Source organism: Crinia signifera, chromosome 11, assembly GCF_055691185.1.
Source record: "Crinia signifera chromosome 11, ASM5569118v1, whole genome shotgun sequence".
NCBI lineage: Eukaryota > Metazoa > Chordata > Amphibia > Anura > Myobatrachidae > Crinia > Crinia signifera.
Window position 1 is genome coordinate 15995687 of NC_139227.1, and position 21019 is coordinate 16016705.

Here is a 21019-nt window from a genome sequence, read left to right on the forward strand (position 1 = left end):
GTGTTGACCTTTCTGTGTTGAGTTTTTCTTGAGGCGATTCGCGTCCCACCCCCCCGCAAACCCCCCTCCCACGATTCGCGGCACCCCCCGTGACCCCCCACCTCCCGCAATTCGCGGCAACCCCCCACCGGAACCCCTGTGAACCCCGCCCTCCCGCGATTCGCGGCACCCAACCCCGCGACCCCCCCTCCCGCAATTCGCGGCACCCCCCGTGATTCGCGGCAGCTCCAGAATTAAATTGCACATGGAAAACACTGACATGGCTATGGTCGACAATGAAAAAGGTTGACATGAGTTTTTGAAGGTTTTTTTTTTCATTTTTTGAATGTTTTCATATTCATTCTCATGTGTCGACATGGACACCAATGAAGTGCCACACTTATGTCAACATTTACATGTGTTGACCTTTCTGTGTTGATTTTTTCTTGTGGCGATTCGCGTCACACCCCCCCGCAACCCCCACTCCCGCGATTCACGGCACACACACAACCCCCCGCGATTCTGGGCACCCCACCCCGTGACCCCCCCTCCCGTGATTCACGGCACATCCCCCGCGACCCCCCCTACCATGATTCGCCGCAACCCCCACCCCCGTAACCCCCCTCCCGCGATTTGCGGCAACCCACCCCGCGACCCACCTCTCGCGATTCTCTGCAATCCCTCCCCTCCCGCGATTCGCAGCATCCACCCCCCCACAACCCCCCCCCCTCCTGCAATTCGCGGCACCCCCCGCGACCCCCCCTCCTGCAATTCGCGGCACCCTCCGCGACCCCCCCTCCCGCGATTCGCGGACACCTAAGTTGCAATACAGGGCATCTTTCATACAATTCTAACCATATTTCTCATATACAAACGTTCACAAATTAAGGGGGCGCAGCCCCTTACGACGGTGTGAAGAGCGCCCGTAGGGCGCGATGAATCACCTAGTTTATTAAGAACTGAATTCCTTAGGCTCCTGTTAGATGTTTATTGTGTTATTTTAATGATAAAAATCTAGGCCTAATTCACACAAGAATTACACATGAAGCCACACAGATGATAAGACCTACTTGTGGAACAGGTGCCCGCAGGGCAGCTTACGTGCGGCCTGCATAGAATCCCAGCAAATGGCGCAGTCGTCATTATTCGCTTCCAGTTCCTCAGGAGTGGCAACAGCAAAGCTAGTAAAGGGAAAATAACGTTACCAGGCCCCCAGCGGTGCACACCAGCATGGGAAGAACACAGCGGCACAAGCAAGATTCGGGTGAGTAATTATTCTGGATCGGTGTATATAGTGCCTGAATCGGACCCGTTAGCAAGGCTGCAATGTTTGCAGACATGAACATTGCTGCGCTGCAGGTGGGGCAGAAGTAAGATGTGCAGAGAGAGGTACATTTGGGGGGGGGGGGGGTATTTTGTTTTTGTGCAGGGTAAATACTGGCTGCATTATACTTACACTGCAATTTAAATTTATGTTTGAACACACCCCACCCAAATCTAACTCTCTCTGCACCTGTTACATCTGCCCTACATGCAGTGCAGCATGGGTTTGTCCATCTGCGAAAATTGCAGCCTGAATCAGGCCCATGGTACAAGCACTATTTCGAAACCATATTTACATACACACATTGGAATAATGTATTCTGTTGGATAAGACGATGCTTATTTTAATGCAGCCAGCATCCCGGGCAGCATGGGCGGTAAAATGGTTAGCATTACTGCACACAGCACTGAGGTCATGGGTTCAATTCCCACTAAACTGTGCAGAGTTTGTATATTCTCCCCGTGCTTGCGTGGGTTTCCTCCGGGTGCTCCGGTTTCCTCCCACAATCCAAAAACATACTGGTAGCTCAATTGTCTCCCAACAAAATTAACCCAAGAATGTCTGTGTGTGCGTGTACATGTGGTAGGGAATATAGATTGTAAGCTCCACTGGGGCAGGGACTGATGTGAATGTTCAAATATTCTCTGTACAGCGCTGCGGAATATGTGTGCGCTATATAAGAAACTGGTAATAATAAATCACCACAACAGGCTGCAAGATTTGTATGAATATTGGGACAGCTATCACCATTCTGTGTAGGAGACAGGGGAACATCACAACTGGAACTGATTAGGATATATTTTGTATAGCTAAAAATTATGTGTACAGATGGAGCGGGTCTTATTGTTGCTGGCGAATCACCAGCAACACGGCGCTCCATCTGACTGAGACGCGTATGCGTCCCTCACACACGCGCGTCTCAGTATCCGGGCAGCGAGGCGGACGCAATCCTGTCCGCCTCCCGCTTCAGGGGGCTGCGGGGACCCGGTGTAGACACCGGGCGACCGCCGGCAGCACCGTCGGAAGGGGACGCGCGTGCACCTCGTGCGCGCGCATCCCCTTCCGGCATACAGATGGCGCGGGACAGGGGATGGCGGCTGGCATCGCCATCCCCTGGATAGATAAGTCCCGCTCCATCTGTATATAAAATATATTTACTTCTATAGCACTAGAATATTCAGTCACTTTGTAATGTATGAACACAGCAGAACCACTCACTGAGCCTCCATGTTCCCGACGACCCGCAAATAATTCTTGTGACGTCGGAGTCTGCGCTGTAGTTCGTGGAAAAGGTGGCGGAGCTGCATGAAAATCACCAGACTTGCCATTGACAACCAAATATTCCCAAATAACTGAAATAGGGAAGAGAGAACAGGCGATGAGAGCAAGGTCCACAGATTCCTGATCAACACAGGTTTTATTTTAGGGAACGAGCATTAAATGTTGGGCAGTGAGCCACAAACCAGTGTGGGCGAGTGAGTGACCGCACAGACATGGATGCTACAGAGTCTTACAACCTCATTAAGGAGAAGCCTTCTCCAACAGGAACGTCTTTTGTTCCTTTAAATATAAAAACCATAACGATTTGCTGCCACAAATTGACGCAGCGCCATGGGACCTTATTCTGGTCCGCACGCAACGCTGCGAATTTCGTGTGGACCAAACGCCGCCCGCCACCTGCAGTGCCAGCCACCCCTCCTCGCACGGGCCGATCCCTCGCACGGCCGGCACTCGCAGATCAGAGACACCTCTATGGAGTCTCTGATCTGCGGGTGCCCTGTGTGGAAAGCAGGCGGGCAGCTGATGCCAGCTGCCCGCCCCCCCCCCCCCCCCCCCCACTGGGCGTTCCCATGGGCTATGCCCCCCGCCACCGCCCCACTGCTAGGTGCGAGCGGGACGGCGAACATGTAGTTAGCCGCACCCGCTTCCACCCTCCCGAGTCTGCACATGCGCAGACGCAATGCATCAGTCCCCCGTGCGAACATGTGGGGGACCGAATGAATTAGAATAAGGTCCATAGAGTGGGAAGCATAGTACAAAAACATAACTGTAGGTCAGGCATGGCCAAACTGTGGCCCTCCAGCTGTGGTGAAACTACACATCCCAGCATGCCGCGCCATAGGTTTAGCATTCCCCAATAGCAACACTGTGGCAAGGCATGATGGGACTTGTAGTTTCACCCACAGCTGGAGGGCCACAGTTTGGACATGCCTGCTGTACAGAGTATAGGAGACGAGAACTATACTGACCAGCATGTGAATATGATGCATCAGATCCATAGACAGATGACCAAGTTCCATCACAAAGTCTGTGTAATATACGTACGTCCCTTTACCTTCCCACGTTCCTTCGTGATTTAGGTCCCAAAGGTGAATCACATAACTACAAAAGCAAACAGAATAATATTGTGTATAAGCCGATGAATTTGCTGCATTTGACAAGGACATCGGACATCTGTGACTGCCAATAACCAACGGTAACGAAGAACACGCCAAGTAAGTGAAGTGCTGCCCTCGTGATACACAGTACAGGTGTTCTGCAGAACGGTCTGTATTCAACAACGTGCAATGTAAGCAGCAGAAACAAACATTAATAACATACTTAATACTATGGGCAGTACTCAATGAGGCCAATTCGCCCTGTTTCACGGCAAATTTGTGCTATTTTCACGTTGGAAGGTGATTTTTTGTGTCAGAAAGTAAATCACCCTATTCAACGTGCACTTTTCGCCATCTGCGAACAGTGAATGATGGACAATTCGCCGTCTGATAGTCTCCGCAATTTGCTGTGGTTTTTCAATGTGATTCGCCGTGAGTGTATTCGGAGATGGCAAATTGCTTTCTAAGTGATTTTTGCCGTGTGTCACCGTGTAGCAATCACCATCTTTTCATGGTGAAGTGGAATGTGAACTTTTAAAATAAAGGTTTTTAAAAAGAATTTGGTGTAAAAAAAAAATCAGGAATTTTATTCTGAGAAGGGGCATGCTATTTTTATTCATTTGCTTACAGCACATGAATATATATTTAATTAAAATATTTTTTATTTACTCATAACAGCCAGCAGGGGGCCGGGAGCCGCTCATTACATATTCATATATTCACTGCTCCCGATCATTACATATGCACGATCGGGAGCAGTGTTAGCGGCTCCTATCCGGTCCCCTGCTAGCTCTCCTGGGGGGCATTTTGTGCTGCCTGGGTCCCGGGGAGCCCTCCTCCCCCCACATACATTCTGGGGCAGGCAGGAAGGCTTCCATCTCCCTGCGGCGGAGAATCGCCGTCAGGGACAGCGAGCCCCTGCGGCTGAATAGTGTGACAGCGAGGGATGGCAGTGAAGGCTCCAGCCCTCCGGAACAAGGCGTTCTAAACAGGATTCGCTGCACAGGCCGATAAATGTCATTGAATACTGCCCTATGGTAAATCCAGAACAAGATAGATTATGACATGTGTGGCTCCCTCATAAGAATGTGGCGGTAGGGCACATGTATGGTTGTCGTAGAGACAAGAGAACACACAGTGAACACCCCCAGTTGTGCTTACTGTAAAGCACAAGAGGGTTCTGGCACTATAAGGTCTCCCTCCAGCATTTACGGATCATGGACCATGCCAGCAGGAAAATGTATATTACCAAACGGTGTAGAGATGAATATGTAATAAAGCCTAACTATACCCAATGTGGCTGCCACTGAGTATGTGATTGCTCCAATTAATCATGTTCACGGGTATTTTTGCCCAGCAAATAAATGATTGTAGACCATGAGGATCCCCATAGTTTATTCAGTGGTGTCAAACTCATGGCCCTCCAGTTGTTGCGGAACTATATGTCCCAGAATGCCCTGCCACAGATTTTATATAATGGATTGCTAAAACTGTGGCAGGGCATGCTGGGACGTGTAGTTCCACAACAGCTGGAGGGCCATGAGTTTGACAGCACTGTTAGATATTCAACTGTCTCCCATCCACTAGTCAGATTTGGTCTGTTGACATCAGATTCAGATGGATCTGACGAAAAAAAGGGCAAATCTGAGCTCCCTCAGGTCATATGTGCGGCTGAGTATCAGATCCATCTGGTGCTGCACCCAAGAGCCATGTGATCCGAGGCTGTCAGGGGTTACATAGAATGGATCAGATTTATCTGAAGTGAAGAGAGTGAAAAATGAGCCCAGGGACAGATCAGATTCCTGGGATTCCAGCTTCAGGTATGTCTGCAGAGTGGATGGAGGGCTTAAGCGCCCCGTTACATTAGTTCTAGACTTGTTCTACTGGCAAGATGGCCCGACTTCCACTGAGCTCACCCGACAGCTCCCGGGGGAGCTTGATAAGATTTGGCAGTTGATGTGCCATTTTTTACATGTGATAAATCGGATGCGATTGGATTGGATGGGAGTGGGGACCGGTCCGGGAGAGCGGCAGGAGCAGGCTGAGAGCGGGGACCGGTCCGGGGGAGCGGCAGGAGATGTAGCGGTAGGCAGGGCCTGCAGATGCAAAGCAGAGACCGGGGGCGCGGCGAGAAAATAGAAAGAAATACTATTCAAAAGTCCAGGCGGCCGCTGATTGACTGAGCTTTAAGCCAATCAGCGGTCACCCAGTCTTTTGAATAGGATGGTTTCTATTCTCCCACGGCTACCGCTAACCTGGACTCTGCTCTCCGGTCCCCGCGGCGAGCGGGAGAATAGAAACCATCCTATTCAAAAGACTGGGCGGCCGCTGATTGGCTGAGAGCTCAGTCAATCAGTGGCCGCCCGGTCTTTTGAACAGGATTTCTTTCTATTCTCCCGCTGCGCCCCTGGTCTCTGCTTTGCATCTGCGGGCCCCGCCTGCCGATTACATATCCTGCCACTTCCCCGGACCGGTCCCTGCTCCTGCCGCTCCCTCGGACCAGTCCCTGCTCCCAGCCTGCCGCTGCCGCTCCCCCGGACCCTGCTCTCCAATCCCCGCCTGCCTCTACAACTGACCCTGCCCGCTAGCTCTCCTGCAGCTCCCCCCAGGCGGCTGCACATGATTTATCTTATGCGCAGACCGTCCGACATTCGGATCTGATCCGATGTGCATGGGACTGCACATTAGATCAGATCGGATGTCATACCCTACGCAATTTGGGCAATTTCACCCAATTTCTCTGCCCAATCCTCCAGAATCGGGTGAAATCGGGCCCAAATCGCAGAGTGTATGGGGGCTTTTAGAGATCAACGTTCTGGGGAAAATAGAATTAGCCACAGGGTTTGCCGAGCGGAGAAAAGCACCATGTTTCACACCCCGCTAATTTGATTCCCAGCTGTAAGTGGAAAGGACTTTAACTTGAGAATTGATCCGATTGCATTGTACTGGTTGTAAGATCTGGTTATCTGAACAGTGAATCATAATGGGCTCACGTGCCCCATATACAGGGACCAAACCCCACAGATCTGGCCAACCTGTGTCTCTTCAACTGTTGTGAAACTACACATCCCAGCATGCCTTGCCAGTTTTAGCATTTCCTAACAGCAAAACTGTGGCATAGATACTGCTGACCCCCTCCGCTCACTAGATCTGAAAGCTGCAGCCAATGTACAGCTGGACCTAATGTCTTTTTTGTGCAATTGTCTGAGGGCTATTACTAATAAAAATCAATTATTTTATGTGACAGCCCATGAGACAGAATACTATCACAGTGGACTTTACCATTTGACTGCCTGAGGTGGTACCTAGGTTTAGTCTCCTGTCGTTTAGCTTATCTAAAGGCCCATACACACTGGGAGATTTTGAAGTGAAAGCAGATCAGATTTACCGTTTGAGCTGTGTGTATGGGCAGGCGATGAGTGGTGACCGCAGTTTATCTGCTGGTATTACCTGCGGACTGAACAAAGTTTTGTAGGTCCCATAACTCCCACTTCCTCAGTGTGCGTTCATTTGAAGACTGTAGTTTTATTATTATTATAAGATCAGGTCTATTATGTAGGGTACACACCAGAACGATTTGGTCTCAATTCACCAGATTTCGATACAATCGTGACCGATTGTATGTAAATTGGGTATGTTTTGGGCCATTTCTGATCCAATTCCGATGCGCAGCAGGTAGGATTTGAAAACGACCCCTTCCACTGGGTACAGATCGGGATCGGATCATTTGCAGATCGTGAGCTTCAACAGATTGTGAGATTGTCTTACGATCTGCATTGTTCTAGTGTGTAGCTAGCATTACTGTAGACCTCTGATCAGCTGTACTGGGGCTTATAAGATACCTCGGCAAAGATTCACTCAATATAAGGTCAGGAACCTCCTCTACTTACCGCAACACAACATGAGCCGTCCTTGTTGTCACCAACAGGCACTACAAGAAGATAAAAAACACGTAGGTGTTATTTATTTATTTATTTATTAACAGTTTCTTATATAGCGCACACAAATTCCGCAGCGCTTTACAGAGCATAGTTATTAGCAAAAACACATAACAAATTACAGCACAAGACCATTTAGGACAAGTACATGGTTAATATGGATAGTTGCATCAGGGGACAGGACACTGAAGCAATCATCAGGGTGGCAGTGGTTTATATATTCTAAGAAAGGCACATGAGGAGAGAGGGCCCTGCTCGTGAGAGCTTACATTCTAAAGACAAGAGCAAAGTTAACTAATGCTGCTTTCACACCACATAAAACTGCATTGGCCCGGTAATTTAAAACATTTTTACAAATGGGTCAGACAGCCTTAACCCCTTTCACACCGCATATCTTAAACTGTATATTACCCGTTTAAGTGCAGTCTGAAAGGGGTATTACCGTTTCAATGCCGTTTTGTCCCACCACATTACACAGGGACACTGAAACGGGTAGGACCCTACTTTTTAACCATTTTGAATTACCGGTTTTATTAAACCGGTAAATTCAAAACAGACCTTTCACATCGCACATATGACCGTTTTGAATCTGTAAAAAAACCATAATTTTACCCGGTAAAAAGTGCGGTCTGAAAGGGTATAAATCTGTTCTCCGGTGCTGTATAAATCAGATGGTTTTCTGGGCAAGTCCTAGAACCTGTACCTTCTCAGATCTTATAAGGGGTAGTACCATACGGGCACAAGCTATTTGATGGTTTAAGCTGACCAATGTGCCTTACACAAACATGACATTAATATACATTTGCCACCTCTTACTACTTTTCTTCTCCCGAGTCACAAATACAAGCTTACATGTCACTAACCTCGTTAGTATGCACATAATAAAAGCTATCTGTGTTGGATCCATGCCAGAGAAGCCAGTCATGTCCTCATCGCATAAACCCTCTCTCACCTCAGGGGAACTCCTCAGCCAATCACCGCTGAAGGAGTGTGCCACCTGGCTCTGTGAATGGGCAATGTGAACCACATAATAATTCACAGCGGGCACTGCTAAGGATATTGAGCTTTTTTTTAAAGGATATCACTGAGAAGGGTAGGGGGTATGAGGCTTCAGGCTGCAAACACACCCAAAAGATCGATCTTGCAAAAGCTGTTGCCTGACTCAGAGAGCCGATGCGATAGACATTTACCCATCGGCCCTCAAGACATAAGCCCGCCGCGTGATAATTCCTTCCTCGTAGCGCAGTTTTCCGCTTTCCTTTTTTCTACACCTACATACCATACTGGTGTAGTGTGTTAATGCCAGTGTGCTTTGAATAGGTTTTTATTGTGTAGGCTAGAATGGCTACGGAGAACTAAAACCGTTGTGCGCGACGTTATGTGTGTGCATCCCGGCTGTAACATTTATAGTCCACGGGTACAAATCGGTGTCATTTCTTTCCCCGTATGGTCAGTACGGTTGTGTCTCAAATGGCCCATAATGCCAAGTCCTGCGGGGCATCATATATCACCTATGGTAAATAAGCCAATCATATTGGTTTAATGGGCTTCCTTATCACTAAATTATCATAGCGCAATAAAACCAGGTTTATTAAGCAAACGTGAGATCCCTGGCAGGACTAACCGGCCTGCGCGTGGGCAATATATTGTGATTACACACATGGCCGTTTATGATACTATTAAACACACCGTGCCGGAATATGATCATTGGCCTGACCTGCTCCCGCACACAGAGAATGCGGGTGCTCTGACCAATAGCATGGCGAGTACAGCGCATCAATGTACAGTGCACGTATATATACAGCATACATAGCAACACAATGCGGGTGCTCTGACCAATAGCATGGCGAGTACAGCGCATCAATGTACAGTGCACGTATATATACAGCATACATAGCAACACAATGCGGGTGCTCTGACCAATAGCATGGCGAGTACAGCGCATCAATGTACAGTGCACGTATATATACAGCATGCATAGCAACACAATGCGGGTGCTCTGACCAATAGCATGGCGAGTACAGCGCATCACTGTACAGTGCACGTATATATACAGCATGCATAGCAACACAATGCGGGTGCTCTGACCAATAGCATGGCGAGTACAGCGCATCAATGTACAGTGCACGTATATATACAGCATGCATAGCAACACAATGCGGGTGCTCTGACCAATAACATGGCGAGTACAGCGCATCAATGCACAGTGCACGTATATATACAGCATGCATAGCAACACAATGCGGGTGCTCTGACCAATAGCATGGCGAGTACAGCACATCAATGCACAGTGCACGTATATATACAGCATGCATAGCAACACAATGCGGGTGCTCTGACCAATAACATGGCGAGTACAGCGCATCAATGTACAGCGCACGTATATATACAGCATACATAGCAACACAATGCGGGTGCTCTGACCAATAGCATGGCGAGTACAGCGCATCAATGCACAGTGCACGTATATATACAGCATGCATAGCAACACAATGCGGGTGCTCTGACCAATAGCATGGCGAGTACAGCACATCAATGTACAGTGCACGTATATATACAGCATACATAGCAGCACAATGCGGGTGCTCTGACCAATAGCATGGCGAGTACAGCGCATCAATGTACAGTGCACGTATATATATAGCATACATAGCAGCACAATGCGGGTGCTCTGACCAATAGCAGGGCGAGTACAGCGCATCAATGCACAGTGCACGTATATATACAGCATGCATAGCAACACAATGCGGGTGCTCTGACCAATAGCATGGCGAGTACAGCGCACGTATATATACAGCATACATAGCAGCACAATGCGGGTGCTCTGACCAATAGCAGGGCGAGTACAGCGCATCAATGTACAGTGCACGTATATACACAGCATACATAGCAACACAATGCGGGTGCTCTGACCAATAGCAGGGCGAGTACAGCGCATCAATGCACAGTGCACGTATATATACAGCATGCATAGCAACACAATGCGGGTGCTCTGACCAATAGCATGGCGAGTACAGCGCACGTATATATACAGCATACATAGCAGCACAATGCGGGTGCTCTGACCAATAGCAGGGCGAGTACAGCGCATCAATGTACAGTGCACGTATATACACAGCATACATAGCAACACAATGCGGGTGCTCTGACCAATAGCATGGCGAGTACAGCGCATCACTGTACAGTGCACGTATATATACAGCATACATAGCAACACAATGCGGGTGCTCTGACCAATAGCATGGCGAGTACAGCGCACGTATATATACAGCATACATAGCAGCACAATGCGGGTGCTCTGACCAATAGCATGGCGAGTACAGCGCATCAATGTACAGTGCACGTATATACACAGCATACATAGCAACACAATGCGGGTGCTCTGACCAATAGCATGGCGAGTACAGCGCACGTATATATACAGCATACATAGCAGCACAATGCGGGTGCTCTGACCAATAGCATGGCGAGTACAGCGCATCAATGTACAGTGCACGTATATACACAGCATACATAGCAACACAATGCGGGTGCTCTGACCAATAGCATGGCGAGTACAGCGCACGTATATATACAGCATACATAGCAGCACAATGCGGGTGCTCTGACCAATAGCATGGCGAGTACAGCGCATCAATGTACAGTGCACGTATATACACAGCATACATAGCAACACAATGCGGGTGCTCTGACCAATAGCATGGCGAGTACAGCGCACGTATATATACAGCATACATAGCAGCACAATGCGGGTGCTCTGACCAATAGCATGGCGAGTACAGCGCATCAATGTACAGTGCACGTATATACACAGCATACATAGCAACACAATGCGGGTGCTCTGACCAATAGCATGGCGAGTACAGCGCACGTATATATACAGCATACATAGCAGCACAATGCGGGTGCTCTGACCAATAGCATGGCGAGTACAGCGCATCAATGTACAGTGCACGTATATACACAGCATACATAGCAACACAATGCGGGTGCTCTGACCAATAGCATGGCGAGTACAGCGCACGTATATATACAGCATACATAGCAGCACAATGCGGGTGCTCTGACCAATAGCATGGCGAGTACAGCGCATCAATGTACAGTGCACGTATATACACAGCATACATAGCAACACAATGCGGGTGCTCTGACCAATAGCATGGCGAGTACAGCGCATCAATGTACAGTGCACGTATATACACAGCATACATAGCAACACAATGCGGGTGCTCTGACCAATAGCATGGCGAGTACAGCGCACGTATATATACAGCATACATAGCAGCACAATGCGGGTGCTCTGACCAATAGCATGGCGAGTACAGCGCATCAATGTACAGTGCACGTATATACACAGCATACATAGCAACACAATGCGGGTGCTCTGACCAATAGCATGGTGAGTACAGCGCACGTATATATACAGCATACATAGCAGCACAATGCGGGTGCTCTGACCAATAGCATGGCGAGTACAGCGCATCAATGTACAGTGCACGTATATACACAGCATACATAGCAACACAATGCGGGTGCTCTGACCAATAGCAGGGCGAGTACAGCGCATCAATGTACAGTGCACGTATATATACAGCATACATAGCAACACAATGCGGGTGCTCTGACCAATAGCAGGGCGAGTACAGCGCATCAATGCACAGTGCACGTATATATACAGCATACATAGCAGCACAATGCGGGTGCTCTGACCAATATCAGGGCGAGTACAGCGCATCAATGCACAGTGCACGTATATATACAGCATACATAGCAACACAATGCGGGTGCTCTGACCAATAGCATGGCGAGTACAGCGCACGTATATATACAGCATACATAGCAGCACAATGCGGGTGCTCTGACCAATAGCATGGCGAGTACAGCGCATCAATGTACAGTGCACGTATATACACAGCATACATAGCAACACAATGCGGGTGCTCTGACCAATAGCATGGCGAGTACAGCGCACGTATATATACAGCATACATAGCAGCACAATGCGGGTGCTCTGACCAATAGCATGGCGAGTACAGCGCACGTATATATACAGCATACATAGCAACACAATGCGGGTGCTCTGACCAATAGCAGGGCGAGTACAGCGCATCAATGTACAGTGCACGTATATATACAGCATACATAGCAACACAATGCGGGTGCTCTGACCAATAGCAGGGCGAGTACAGCGCATCAATGCACAGTGCACGTATATATACAGCATACATAGCAGCACAATGCGGGTGCTCTGACCAATAGCAGGGCGAGTACAGCGCATCAATGCACAGTGCACGTATATATACAGCATACATAGCAACACAATGCGGGTGCTCTGACCAATAGCATGGCGAGTACAGCGCACGTATATATACAGCATACATAGCAGCACAATGCGGGTGCTCTGACCAATAGCATGGCGAGTACAGCGCATCAATGTACAGTGCACGTATATACACAGCATACATAGCAACACAATGCGGGTGCTCTGACCAATAGCATGGCGAGTACAGCACATCAATGTACAGTGCACGTATATATACAGCATACATAGCAACACAATGCGGGTGCTCTGACCAATAGCAGGGCGAGTACAGCGCATCAATGTACAGTGCACGTATATATACAGCATACATAGCAACACAATGCGGGTGCTCTGACCAATAGCAGGGCGAGTACAGCGCATCAATGCACAGTGCACGTATATATACAGCATACATAGCAGCACAATGCGGGTGCTCTGACCAATAGCAGGGCGAGTACAGCGCATCAATGCACAGTGCACGTATATATACAGCATACATAGCAACACAATGCGGGTGCTCTGACCAATAGCATGGCGAGTACAGCGCACGTATATATACAGCATACATAGCAGCACAATGCGGGTGCTCTGACCAATAGCATGGCGAGTACAGCGCATCAATGTACAGTGCACGTATATACACAGCATACATAGCAACACAATGCGGGTGCTCTGACCAATAGCATGGCGAGTACAGCGCATCAATGTACAGTGCACGTATATATACAGCATACATAGCAACACAATGCGGGTGCTCTGACCAATAGCAGGGCGAGTACAGCGCATCAATGTACAGCGCACGTATATATACAGCATACATAGCAACACAATGCGGGTGCTCTGACCAATAGCATGGCGAGTACAGCGCATCAATGTACAGTGCACGTATATACACAGCATACATAGCAACACAATGCGGGTGCTCTGACCAATAGCATGGCGAGTACAGCGCACGTATATATACAGCATACATAGCAGCACAATGCGGGTGCTCTGACCAATAGCATGGCGAGTACAGCGCACGTATATATACAGCATACATAGCAGCACAATGCGGGTGCTCTGACCAATAGCATGGCGAGTACAGCGCATCAATGCACAGTGCACGTATATATACAGCATACATAGCAACACAATGCGGGTGCTCTGACCAATAGCATGGCGAGTACAGCGCACGTATATATACAGCATACATAGCAGCACAATGCGGGTGCTCTGACCAATAGCATGGCGAGTACAGCGCATCAATGCACAGTGCACGTATATATACAGCATACATAGCAACACAATGCGGGTGCTCTGACCAATAGCATGGCGAGTACAGCGCACGTATATATACAGCATACATAGCAGCACAATGCGGGTGCTCTGACCAATAGCAGGGCGAGTACAGCGCATCAATGCACAGTGCACGTATATATACAGCATGCATAGCAACACAATGCGGGTGCTCTGACCAATAGCATGGCGAGTACAGCGCACGTATATATACAGCATACATAGCAGCACAATGCGGGTGCTCTGACCAATAGCATGGCGAGTACAGCGCATCAATGTACAGTGCACGTATATACACAGCATACATAGCAACACAATGCGGGTGCTCTGACCAATAGCATGGCGAGTACAGCGCATCAATGTACAGCGCACGTATATATACAGCATGCATAGCAACACAATGCGGGTGCTCTGACCAATAACATGGCGAGTACAGCGCATCACTGTACAGCGCACATATATATACAGCATACATAGCAACACAATGCGGGTGCTCTGACCAATAGCAGGGCGAGTACAGCGCATCAATGCACAGTGCACGTATATATACAGCATGCATAGCAACACAATGCGGGGTACATTTACTAAAGCTTCTAAAAATGAGAAGAGGTGATGTTGCCCGTAGCAACCAATTAGTTTCTGTCTATAAATTTCTCTATTGCACCCTAAAAAAAGATAGGCAGAATCAGATTGGTTGCTATGGGTAACGTCACCTTTTCATATTAAGAAGCTTTAGTAAATGTATCCCTAGTACAGGCAATGCATTCTGGGATGTGATGTTCCAGGAACGCGCACCCACGTCGACAATGTCTAGGTCAGCCACTAATGGTCCGCAGTGACTAGGTAGACACCTGGAAATGGTCAACATATTATAGGTCGGCATTGACAGAAGGTCGACACAAATTAAGGGTGGCAGACTCTCAAAAGGCCAACATGAGTTTTTCAAAAACAATTCTGCCGACAGACTTGGTTCATACAAGTGGACATAGCGTGAGAAGATAACAGTGTGCCGACAGCAGCGAGCCGACACGGTACAGTGACACCAAAACAACATGAAGTGTCGATCATGCCCATCTTAAGCTTGTGTCGACCTTCTGGCAATGTCAACCTACGGTATGTCAACCATTTCCAGTTGTCGACCTAGTGACTGTCGATTAGAAACTGTCGACCCCCTCTACCGTAGCCAGTGTCCCGCAGCAGCGCAGTTCTGTGCCCCATCTACCCCACTTTATAGGTCAGTAACACACAAACGCTAATTATTCCCCACAGAGCGACATTATAGTGATCCAATGAATGAGCGGCACTAAATTGCGGTAACCCGGGAAACAGAACATTGATTGACGTTAACCCCTTCAGTGGTGTGTTTTTTTTTTTTTATGGATTGCTCCCCATTGGGCAAGTTTTTTTGGGGGAAGCGCTCCCTAACCCCCCCCCCCCCCCCCCCACACTATGTGTCCCGGCGCCGCTGAGCACTCCGTCACCTGCTGCCCTGCCCCGGGCAACCGGGCTGTGTGCGCCATGACGTTAGCAAGGTCACGCCGCACACAGCCGGGGGAAGGAGGCGGCGCCGGGCAGCAGGACCTGGGCAGTGGTACTCCCGAGAATTTCCTGGGTTTGCCAGTCTGCGTAGTGAGAAGATAGCGCTCAAAAGGTAGCTATGTCCCAAGGTGAATAAACCTTGTATGAATAATAACAATACAAAACCAGGTACAACTTATCACGTGTCACAGGTGAATTGTATATGATGAAATGTGTTGATGATTAATCTGGATCATCAACATATTTCACCATATACAGTTCATCTGTGACACGTGATAAGTTGTACCTGGTTTTGTATTGTTATTATTCATACAAGGTTTATTCACCTTGGGACATCGCTACCTTTGAGCGCTATCTTCTCAGATTCACTTTTCTTCTATCTGCACCATGTATTCAGTAGTTTAAGGTGTTTCTACCGTGTGGATCTGTTTATAGCTGCACGCTGGTTTTATTGTGCACTCACCAGTCGTATTCTTGTGCTTCGTACGTCTGCGTACTGGAGCATAACCCGGAATATTCTCGGGAGTACCAGGGAAGGGGTTAAAGGCGCGATTCAGAGTTGATTGCAAAAAGCTACATTTTTCGCTAATGGGTACAACCATGTGCACTGCAGGTAGTGCCGATGCCCCACCTGCAGTGCAACAGGATTGTGTCCATTAGTTTGCATTTGCGATCAAGTCTGAATCAGGGCCCTTAGGACGGATTAATAATTCAGTAAATCAGTGCAGACAGATTGTGAAGCTCCATTCTTTGCAAGGTCGGCTACCTCAATGTATGTGTCTAATAGAGATGACTACTAACCTCGGCTGCCATGAATGCCAGTGTGTGCATCCCATGTTCATATCCAGCGAACACACACAGTACGGCCAGCCCGCAGCACACCCCCAGCATGGTGAACAGGAGAACCAACACGCGGATGTGGCAGCTCATTGGGGTGGTGGGAGAGAAGGACAGCTGGGGACACAGGAAGTACAGGTTTGCTTAGAATACAATTATACAACATTAATGTACATGTTGGTTATAGTGGTAGCAATCATAAAATAGAAGTGTATATGGCTGAAAGACAGCACAGAAGACCGGAGGGAATGCGGCCACAGTACAGGTCCTGGTATACGTACATATTCAAATCGGTCTCTGCAGAGCTGCACCATGAGGAGGAGGAAGACCAGGCCAGCAAACCACAGAAACCACAGCACCACCTCTTCCACGTGCTGGACATTCAGGACGCCGAAAATGAAGATGAACTTGTAGAATATGAAGTTCCAAAACTTGTCCTTCAGATGCTAAGAATACAGGGAGAGCAAGCGGTGGTCATTAACAAACCATCTGAACAGATAACCACTTACAATCCAAACCAAAATCTAAAAAGGTAATAATAATAAAATAAAAAAATCCCTATATTTGTGTCCTTATATCGAGGTGATTAATACTTGCATCGCACAGATGTACCAATTATTGCATGCAGGGACAGAGCTTGCAATGCCACTACTCCTATTTTAGGAAAAAATACTCTGAGCAATGGTTGCACATGCGCCGCCGCTCCCCAACCCTGACCATACTCATCTACGCCAAGGATCGCTGACTGTAGCTCCGGGAGGACTGCCATCAGGGCTCCCTGAGGCTGTGACTTCTGCTGCCGCCAGTAGAGCTGACACTTTGCAGAATCACAGGAATAGCAGGGAGTCCCAATGACCCGCAGTTCTCACTGGAGCACCAATCACCATTATGGGAGCATTACAAGGCTCACTGTGGTTATTGTTTTAGTTAATACATTTGGCCAGATCGCATTTTCCATTAAAACTGAAATGAGTTCTGGTTTTTTTTGTTTTTTTTTATGCGCATTAAAGGGTTTGGAGCAATGTTTTATGAAAAACTGCACCAAAAGCCCTTTAATGCAGTTAGGTGATACTGGAGAATGTGATAGGGGTGTGGAAACATCGCTTTTCACATTATTTGAATAAAATATTGTTAATAAATCTGCCATTTTGATTTCACAAGCTTCAAAGCAATTACATTCTATAAACATCAATCTTTACACCCAATATTAGCACGGGGTCGCCTACCTGACCCTCTCCTTCAGGGAGATAATGCTGTTCTTGGACTTCCCTGGTAATGTATGATTGCCATCACCTGTGGGGAGCTAGGTAATAGATAAGAAAGGTGTTTCACCACAGGTGCTGGCAATCATACATTACCAGGGAAGTCCAGGAACAGAGCATGTTCTCCCTGAAGGAAAGGGGCAGGTAGGCAACCCTGGATTAGCACCAACCATCCAACCAAACATGAAGCTGTTGTATTACTTGTGTTTAGTTGGTTATTGAAGGTCAATAACCTTATTAAGCTAATAGACACAACTTGGAGTTAAACACAATGACAGAAGAATTGAGAAAACCGCAACCCAAGTTTTCCCCGTCAGAAAACAGATTGTGGGTCATTGTACTCACCTGTCTCTCGCTGACACGTAATGGACCAAACACCACATGCTGAATGAGTTTAGCAACAAGCATCAGCAAGCAGCAGACTGTATTCACCAGGACCTGCACAAGGACAAGAGAGAGACCATGGTCAACAGGACTAGAAACAGGACTAGAAACAAGACTCCACTGCAAATTATTCAGATTAAAGGACAACATTGAAAGATTCAATTACTGTCCACATTAGACACCAATCAACCATTAGTGTTCGACCATATGACCGTCTATCTTGAGTCATTCTATGATCAGCCCGGATTCCCACAATACAGGATGTGTGTTATAGACGGTGACGCATATTGTATAGCGCGTATGGGGCATTAGTTGTTCCCTGAGACTCTTTCCACCATATGCTGCCTCTAAGCCGCTCCAAGAATGCAGCGCACCAAATTTCTCTTATGCTTTACATAAGTATAAAGTTGAAGCTCAGAGCCGCAACTAGACATTTATGCCAGAACGTGAATTAGTCCCCTCCCCATTATTCCACTAGGGATGTAAGGCACATGACTTTGTGGGGGAGGGGCATGACAAAACTGATCCCAGAGAAACCAGGATTCAATCCCATCACCTGTTGCATTCCAGTTAACATACCCTGCTTATTGAGAAAGAGATTTCTATAGAAAGCTACTGTACTTATACTGTAACACATTATAAGCAGATCTACTGTATGTAGTGTGCAGCCACACAAGCAATATACCAGCCCATCTCCCTTCATACTCCCCCCCCCCAGCCCTCTACGGTCAGCCAATGACTGTCGCCTCTCCTCTACCCTAATAACGACTTCCCATGCTCGAGTTCAAGATATTTCCCATGCTGCACCCCTTCGGTGGAACATGCTGCCCTGCTCCATTAGACTCTTCCTGACCTTGCAAAGCTTCAAACAGGCACTGACATCCCCCCTATTCATCAAAGCGTAACCCTCTGCTGAGTAACCTAGTCCTGAGGCTGCTCCCCCAACCCCCGGCCTCACGCCTTGACCATATCTAATTTGCTTACCTCCTGCCATCAGGCCTCCTCCCACTGGCTTGCACCTCTTGTTATATATCTGTTCCTCTTTCCCACTAGATTGTAAGCTCTTCAGAGCAGGGCCCTCTTCCCTTTTGTCATAGCCCTCTTCTACTCACAATTCACTTACTGCTCTCTCTCCTATTCAGTGACCGTCTGTGCCCGCACACTCTCCTGCTGGTACATGTGCTCATCTCCTACCAATGGCCGCCTGCCCACAGTAGTATGCATACTTCTTCCTCGCTACATACATCTAATGCTGCCCATACACTTGTGAGATATTGTCTACAATCATTCGATTATGACCAATTCTGGCCGATAAAAATGCATACAATCATACGATTTAAGGGACTTTTCGATACAATGCGCGGGCACGCCGTCGACAGATATTATGAGCTGCACATAATATCTATCGAATTGTAGGAGCAGTCACATGCGATTGCTCGAATACAATTCGGCGGGTGGGGGGCGGAGGGGACGCATTCAGCGGTGTGGGGTTTGGTGAGCGGGGCCACTAGGGACCGCTGGCGGCGTACCTGCGTCTTGTATCAGGGGGCAGCGGAGTAGTGTAGCACTAGCAGTAGTGCTTGCAGGCGGCGGGAGAATTGTTTAAAATAATGGGCTGCCCTGTGATTAGTTGAGGGAGCTCAGCCAATCACAGGGCAGTGTTTTAAACAAATCTTCTGCCACCGCTGACTCCCGCCACCCACAAGCGCTACTGCTAGTGCTACACTACTCCGCCTCCCCCCTGCAGCACCCAATGTGCCATCGAAAGATGGCATTCGACATCGGGTGCTGACTTTTGCACCCAAAAATGTGATCGGATTCGATGGACATTGTACTTTGATGTTGCATCGAATCCCATTGCATAAGTGTATGGGCAGCATAAGCTGTAGTGTGTATTGCATTGTGGTGCGCTTTGTTACCTGTACTTATTTTTATTTATTTACTGTAATGTTACATTCGGTCTCCTGGTACTGTTCCAATGTATGGTGAAGCAAAACACTTGTGGTGCCTTATAAATAAAATATAATAACAATAAAATTATTATTATTATTATTAAGCTGCAACGCTGATCATTTTTTTAACCAAGCAGAAATAGTTAGATTAGAGTGCAATGCATCTCAAATACTGGGTAAAAGACAGTGAAACTGAAGCTGGTACAACCCTGGAAACTCCCGTTCTCAAAGACCAGGGATTTTGGTGTAAAAGGTATCTAACAAAGAGTTTTGAAGTTAAGTTGAACACCGACTGTAGACAAGACATGAATACTCAAGACAGAAAGTATGTGGGAACTTGGATTTGCCCTATTCAACTAATATGCTGATTTTATTCATGCACACAGTATTTAAAAACAATACAATTTATTTATTAACAGTTTCTTATATAGCGCAGCATATTCCGTTGCGCTTTACAAAAGGAATTGGTGCGGACTAGTTGTAGAGAATCTGGTGCAGAGAAAGATATTTAACCTGAATTAAGCCGCATCTGGGGTAAGATTTAATATGATGAGAGATTCAGAGAGTGAGAGATTTGGTGAGAAATCTCCAGTTTTTTTAAAGTGGCAATCATTTACACTTCTAAATCAGACTGATTTTGCAGTGTGAATGATTGTTGCATTAAAAAAATAAATTAAAAAATGGCGATTTCTTACCAAATCTCTCACTTTCTGAATTTCTCATCATATTACAGTCCTGTAGTTCAAATGCTGTTTCTAATGAAGTTTAAAAAAAAAAAACCTGGCAGCCTGGCTCTCAAACATCTAGTTTAGAGTCTTACAAGAAAAATATTTTTAACAGGCCATT

At 47.5% G+C, this 21019-nt stretch overlaps 1 protein-coding gene across 2 annotated transcripts in view; it reads right to left on the bottom strand.

Annotated features, from left to right (window-relative positions):
* Positions 1-21019, bottom strand: part of AMFR (autocrine motility factor receptor) — a 45825-nt gene that overhangs the window by 13516 nt on the left and 11290 nt on the right. For both annotated transcript variants that reach the window (XM_083165275.1, XM_083165274.1), the window contains exons 2-8: positions 18183-18275; positions 16857-17021; positions 16540-16692; positions 7572-7612; positions 3553-3685; positions 2522-2655; positions 1050-1160 (exon numbers count right to left, since the gene is read on the bottom strand). In XM_083165275.1, the coding sequence (XP_083021401.1) occupies positions 1050-1160; positions 2522-2655; positions 3553-3685; positions 7572-7612; positions 16540-16692; positions 16857-17021; positions 18183-18275 (830 nt within the window). The remainder of the gene's footprint in view (positions 1-1049; positions 1161-2521; positions 2656-3552; positions 3686-7571; positions 7613-16539; positions 16693-16856; positions 17022-18182; positions 18276-21019) is intronic.